At 44.2% G+C, this 7,169-nt stretch overlaps 1 protein-coding gene across 1 annotated transcript; it reads right to left on the bottom strand.

The window, feature by feature from the left end:
• Window positions 1–210: 210 nt before the first annotated feature.
• LOC147450473 (small heat shock protein, chloroplastic-like) lies at window positions 211–1,914 on the bottom strand. Its single transcript, XM_086520726.1, has 3 exons — window positions 1,588–1,914; window positions 1,124–1,338; window positions 211–584 (listed from the first exon to the last, which is right to left on the bottom strand). Exons 1-3 carry the CDS (start codon window positions 1,832–1,834, stop codon window positions 354–356), a joined length of 693 nt encoding a protein of 230 aa, XP_086376852.1. The 5' UTR covers window positions 1,835–1,914; the 3' UTR covers window positions 211–353.
• Between the last annotated feature and the right edge of the window lie 5,255 nt (window positions 1,915–7,169).

A 7,169-nucleotide genomic window follows, 5' to 3' on the forward strand; every position in this document is an offset into this window, starting at 1 on the left:
GAGAGAGAGAGAGAGAGAGAGAGAGAGAGGTCAAATATGCCTTATTGGTGTTGGGGGGGGGGGGGGGGGGGGGGGAGGGGGGGGGGGGGTCATGTTATCATCACCAGAGGTCAAACACGCCCTATGGCACCACACACACAAAGAGAGCCCTATGGCACCACACGCAGAGAGAGAGAGAGAGAGAGAGAGAGAGAGAGAGAGAGAGACTCATGATTAAACAATAAAGCTAAAAGTCCGCAATTACAAGACGGCAGTGAAAACAACAAGCTTGCATTGTACAACAACAACTTTGCTAGAAACCTACTAAAACCATTTTCTTTTCTTTTCCGACTTTCGCGCTGCTCCAAACACAATTAGGCGACGTCAACATTGATGACTTGCTTTTTATCTTCCGGCTTTACTTTCGGCACACTCACAAACAACACTCCATTCTTCATCTCAGCACTTATCTTATCGACTTGTCCATCCTCAGGCAGTGCTAGTCGCGTCTTGAACTTACTGTAGCTCTTGGCCGCCCACCGGGAATCCTCTTTTTCGGGATCCCTTTCTGCACTCACAACAAGCACTCCATCTTCAACCGCTACCTGAAAAACAAAGCAAATCAACATGAAAACTCAGCCAATGCAATAGCCTCGACCAAAACATGCGCTTAAACTCTCCCATAGATATATGCACTCACATCTCTATGCACTCCCATCTCATCCTTTCATTGCATCATTCTTCCACGTGCAAAGATCATCTATGAAATCAAGCACACTGTGTGCGTATCCCCAATTGTGGTGGTTCCCAAGAAAAACGTATCAGACATGCTTTACTCCTATCTCTCATCATTTCGTTACACGGGCTCGGAGCAAAGCACCAGGCATACATTTATTCCCCTCCCTCTCCTTTCATAACACAATCTTGTGGCTTACTGCACTCATAATCATACTGCACAACACAATCACATGTTGCGAGTGTCACACTTTCATCGCTAGGGATTTCGAGACAAATGGAACCAAGTCGTAAGAAAAATCCTAAATGCAATCGTTCCATGCTCAAACAAACACATAAGGCAAGCACGTGTACTGGTACGACGAGACCACAACACATACAAAAAGAGCAAACGGCCATAGCATGATACCTTTACATCCTCCTTGCTGAAACCAGGCATGTCTACCCTTATGTGGAATGCTTCCTCATCCTCAATGACATCCCAAGGAGCCCGCATTGATGGGCTGGACTTGCTACCAACCCGGCCCCTACCGTTCCGCACAGTGGCCCAATCATCTAAGAAGAGGCGATCCATGGTCTCCATCACTTGCCTCAATCCTCCTCTTGAGAAAGGGTCCCATGAGTCTGCAGATATCAGAAACTTGGAATTAATAATGTGGGTAGCGATGTGCACACACATGCGTGCACATGCATTGCTACGCACTCTGATTTGCGCATGTGTGGCAGGCGCATGATGCTTTGATCAATCTATGTGCACCAACAGCTGGGCTGCTGAAATCAACACATTTGCGCACGCGCACGCGCACACATGCACAAGCACACATATGTGAGCACAGTGCATGCACACCCTTGCACACACAAAAGGGAGCATACCAAGAAGGAGTACGGAGGTGTCCCGAGGTCGCCTGCCCTGCTGAATGGAGCTGTTGTCTCTTCCACCACGTTGCTGAATAGCCTCTCCTTGCTGGGAGCCGTTGCCATTAGCAGCTGCAAGGAAGGTAGCAGGTCGAACAAAGTAAGGGGAATGAAGGGGGTTTCGCAGGCGACAGGAGGTGGCGGAAGGAAAAGAAGAGCTCGCCGTTGTAGAAGAAGGGAGTACTACGTTGCTGAGTGCCGCCATGGAGGCTATCTGTGCAAATCGTCCGCTCTGCTTCGCAAAATTCAAATGGTGGGCTTCGATTTGGGGCTGCCGTGGCCATGGCTAGCGTATAAAGAGCAGCACAGAAAGTCTCGAGATTCTTCTGGACGCTCTTGGAAGAAACTAGAGAGACCAGTAGCGCCTCCTCACGTTTACATTCACATGACACAAGGGCTCTCTCTCTCTCTCTCTCTTCTTCTCGTGCGTGTGTGTGTGTGTGTGTGTGTGTGTGTATAGAAAACGGTATATCCTTTCTATCACCTGAGTGTGGTAGATTGGTTATGCCATTTCCCTCTTGATTAACAAGTCTTCAGGTCAACTCTCGGCGGATTGATCTTTAAGGTCTCTTCACGTCGTTAAAAATTCTCTTCTTCTTCTCTCTCGATCGATTGATCGATACGAGTCTTGAACTCGTGTGTGTGTGTGTGTGTGTGTGTGTGTGTGTGTGTGTGTGTGTGTGTGTGTGTGTCTGTGTGTGTGTGTGTGTGTGAGAGAGAGAGAGAGAGAGAGTGAGAGAGAGAGGAGATCTCCTCCTCCTCCTCTCGATCGATCGATCGATATGTGTCTTGAACTCGTGTGTGTGTGTGTGTGTGTGTGTGTGTGTGTGTGTGTGTGTGAGAGAGAGAGAGAGAGAGAGAGAGAAGGGGGGGGCGAGGAGCGGAGGGCAAGACTCGAAACTGGCATAACCTCTCTATCACCCAAATGTCGTAAATTGCCCTCGAGTATCAAGTCTTGATTTCAAGACTCGTAAGATAGATCTATGAGGTCTCCTGGGATTGTTCCTACAACGTCAGAAGATCTTTGAGGTCTCTTACAACGTCAAATCTCTCTCTCTCTCTCTCTCTCTCTCTCTCTCTCTCTCTCTCTCTCTCTCTCTCTCTCTCTCTCTCTCTCTCTCTACACACCACATATATTTCCCCAAGCTTCAAAACCATCCTTTACACCACACAAGCTACAAAACCATATTCTTCTTTAAACGAGGAAACTCGATGTGCACGAAAAGTGCTATAGTAATCGGGATGCATACACAAGTACTATGTGTAATTTTATGGTATTTGTTCTTATCAACTAAGCCACTATCATTCGTATCATGATGTATCCTAGTGTCTGATAGGAGGCTATGGGGGATGCCACCTTGGGCAAGCCATGGCGAGAAGGGTGGTGCAGAACATGAGCGAGAGAGAGAGAGAGAGAGAGAGAGAGAGAGAATTCGACACAGCAAGAGAACAGAAACACGCTATGTATGATATTATTCTTGTGTGTAAACAACCTTACAATATATATAAAGCCAAACTTGCCATGCAAAACTTGAACTCCAATTGAAGCTACCTGCATGCTTCATAAAGGGGAGTTTCCCACAGGCTAGACGCACAATGGGCTTGCATACCCTACAACCTGTAGACATGTAGTAGTGTTAGTGTGTATACGCGCTTCACCAGGGGCACTTTTCTCCCACTGGGTTTTTCCCCCTGGACATCCGGTGTGAAAGGACACCTTATCTCTTAGGGTTTCATATAAGCTTTGTAGCTCTGAGTTTATATACATACAATTATTCTAATACAGAGAGAGAGACTACAGAGATCTCGTACACAAGCTCTGTGTCTTCTCCTTCTCCATCTTCTTCCTACTCTGAGTTGCTGTCTTCCTTCTGTTTCCTGTTTCATCATCTTCAACAATTGGTATCAGAGCGAGGTGATTTCCAGAGCCTCTACTTGCGTTTTCGCGTCCGCGCGCGCAATCGCAGTTTTCAGGCAGTTTTCGGAAAATTTGTTCGTGGGAGCATCCTCGACGTTCCGGGAGTATTCTGAGCAGGTGACCTGCGGTTTTACCCCCCTTTCGAAGCCGTTCGAGCCCTCAGAATTTTGTTCTGAGCAGCGTAGCAGAAGTTACTTTTCGGAGGCGTTTAGATCAAGAGGGTGTGCTTTTTGACAGATTTTCTTCAGGTAAACAGTTCTTTTGGGAAGCAGCTTGTCTTAGCTTTGTGCTGAGATTTTGTGTAGAGTTTTGCTTGGATTGGAGAGGAGATTTGTGAATCTCTTGGAGGTTCTTTTGCTCTCTTGTGTGCATCTACAGTATGGCTCAATCTACGGAGAAAGAGATTTTTGGTGCGTTTACATCCGAAGACAAATTGGATGGTACCAACTATTCTCTTTGGTCTTTTATGGCCAAAAATGTTTTGGTTGGTAAAGGATTGTGAGATTATGTATCTGGAGATGAAGTTCGTCCAGGTAGCATTGCACCTGCCACGCCTGGTCGTGGTGCAGCTGTTGGTGCAGGACCCTCACAAGTCACTCCAGAGCAAAAGAGATGGGATACTAAAGATGCACAGGCTATGGCTGTGATTGCCTTAACCATAAAGAGGACAATCATACCACATATCAGATCTTGCAGAACTTCTGAGGATGCTTGGAACACTCTGCAAGCTATGTTTGGAGGAAGAAACGCTGCCAGAATAGAGTTTTTGAAGAAACAACTTGACAAAATACAGATGGACGAAGGTGACGATATTGTCGAGCATCTTACAAAAATCAGGGATCTTAAAGAGCAATTGCTTAGCATTGATGAAGTGATTCCAGAGAAGGACTTGGTTTCCAAAACACTCAATTCACTACCACCATCTTATTTGACTTTTCAGACTTCTTTGACTCTGTCTTTGCGAGCTAATCCTGACCCTCTTCATTTTGAAGAGTTAGTGGCTTTGCTATTGCAGGAGGATCAATCACGTAAGAACAAGTCTTTATAGGTGGATGGTATGGATCATGCTCTTGTTGTACAGAACAAAAACAGGGGTAAAGAGAGTGCTCATCACTCCAAGTCTAGTGCAGGACAGTCTCCAGAGAAGTCTAAAGGTGATTCCGACAAGTCCAAGAAGAAAGGTAAATGTCACTACTGCAAGAAACCTGGTCACTACATTAGTGAGTGTAAAAAGCGAATTGCTAAAGAAAAGAAGAAAGAGTCAAGTTTGGTTGTTTCAGCTTCTGGTGATTCTTCTACAGCTAAAGAAGAGTCTGCAAACTTTGTGCAGGATTCTTATGCTTTTGTAGTATGTTCAAATTTTTCTGCTTACAGTGTTGACAAGACACAAATGATTTGGTACTTTGATAGTGGTGCATCCAGGCATATTACTTCAAGGAAGGATTTGTTTTGTTCATTGGATGCAGCTCCAGCAGGAAAGAAGGTGGCATGTGCAAATAATGCTTCTTATCCAATCAAAGGTGTTGGTAAGATTTTGATTACCATTTCAGATGGTTCAGATTTATGCTTGCCAGATGTCTTATATGTTCCAGGGATCAAGAAGAATTTGTTGTCTGTATCCTCTCTTGCAAAAAATGGTCTTCGGGTCATTTTTGAGGATGACAGATGTGTTGTACGAGATCGAGAGAATGGTTATTCTCTTATCACTACAGGTACGCTGGACAATGGACTATTTGTGCTAGATCGTTATGAAAAGCAGATTCAGGTATGTATTGCAGAAACAAAGACTCAGGCCATGCAGGATGCTGAGTTGTGGCATGCTAGATTTGGGCATGTTGGTTATGGCAGTTTGATGACTTTACAACGTCATAATATGGTGCATGATTTGTCTTTATTGGAGATGCCACCAAGACATGTATGTGAAGGTTGCGTTCTTGGAAAGATGCACAGATTTGCATTTTCGCAGGATGGTTCAGTTAGAGCGACACGAAAGTTGCAGCTTGTACACAGTGATGTATGTGGTCCTATGAGGACGCCATCTATAGGAAACAGCCTTTATTTTGTGACCTTCATTGATGACTTTTCCAGGTTTTGTTGGGTGTATCCACTCAAAGCAAAGTCAGACGTGTTTGCAGTTTTTCAACATTATGTCGCCATGGTTGAAAATGAAACAGGTTGCAAAGTACAGACTCTTCGTACCGATCGAGGAGGTGAATACATGTCAGGTGCATTTAAGGATTTTTTGGGAAAGAAAGGCATTAAACACCAATGCACTATGCCATACACACCACAACAGAATGGTGTTGCAGAAAGGAAGAACAGGTCTTTAATGGAGACAGCTAGATGTATGCTCAAGGCTAAGAGTTTGCCTCATAAGCTATGGATGGAGGCAGTTGCTTGTGCAGCACATGTTTTGAACAGGTGTCCTACTCGTGCCTTGAAGACCATTACTGCATATGAAGCTTGGTATGACAAAAAACCTTCAGTCAGTTATCTTCGTGTTTTTGGTTGTCTTGCTTATGCTCACATCCCTCAGCAGTTACGTGGAAAGCTTGATGATAAGGCAATCAAATGTATATTTGTGGGGTACAGTAGTGGAAGTAAAGGTTATAGACTTTACAATCCTGCTACAAACAAGATTTTTGAAAGTCGTGATGTAATTTTTGCAGAAACTACTGCTCAACCTATGGTTGCTTTTGATGTACCGCATATGCAGACACATGATGTATTTGAAGGTTTGCTTCCTTCTTTTGTGGAGAATCAAGAATCACAACAGGTTGATAATCTTGATCAATCCTTTGATCAGCATGTGACACCTCATGATGTAGAGGAAATTGTGCGTGAAGAGCAAGAAGTTCTCAGGGAAGAAAGAACCTTGCCTAAATGGGTTCAGAAAACTTTGCAGGATAGCAAGTTGGATGCACCGTTGCCACGGAAAACACGTGCTGGTACTACTTTTGGCAGAGAGCAAGTAGATTTGGCTTGCTTTAGCACTCTTTGTGATGCAGATGAGCCTGATTCATTTGAACAAGCTTTAGAGTGTGTTCAGTGGAAAGATGCTATGCAGCAAGAAATTGATTCTATTCATAAGAATCATACATGGGATCTAGTGGACTTGCCTACAGTTAAAAAGCCTATTGGTACAAAGTGGGTTTTTAAGGTAAAAAGGAAACAAGATGGTACTGTTGACAGGTACAAAGCAAGGCTTGTGGCAAAAGGCTATGCGCAACAGAAAGGCATAGATTATGATGAAACCTTTGCTCCTACTTCTCGTGCGTCCACAGTTAGATCACTAGTTGCAATTGCTGCTCATCATGGTTGGAAAGTGCATCAGTTGGATATCAAAACTGCTTTTTTGAATGGTGATTTGCAGGAAGAAGTTTATGTAATTCAACCAAGTGGTTTTGTTGTAAAAGGTCAAGAGCAAAAGGTATGTAGATTGCGTAAAGCTTTGTATGGTCTCAAACAGGCTCCAAGAGCATGGTATGAGAAGATACATACTTATTTGATTGGCCAGGGATTTCAAAATAGTCCAACAGAAAGTACTTTGTATGTCAAAAAGAGAGATGGAGTTCTCATTATGCTAACACTTTATGTGGATGATATGCTTCTTACAGGCAAT

Source organism: Adiantum capillus-veneris, chromosome 9 (assembly GCF_014529385.1).
Source record: "Adiantum capillus-veneris isolate H3 chromosome 9, ASM1452938v2, whole genome shotgun sequence".
NCBI lineage: Eukaryota > Viridiplantae > Streptophyta > Polypodiopsida > Polypodiales > Pteridaceae > Adiantum > Adiantum capillus-veneris.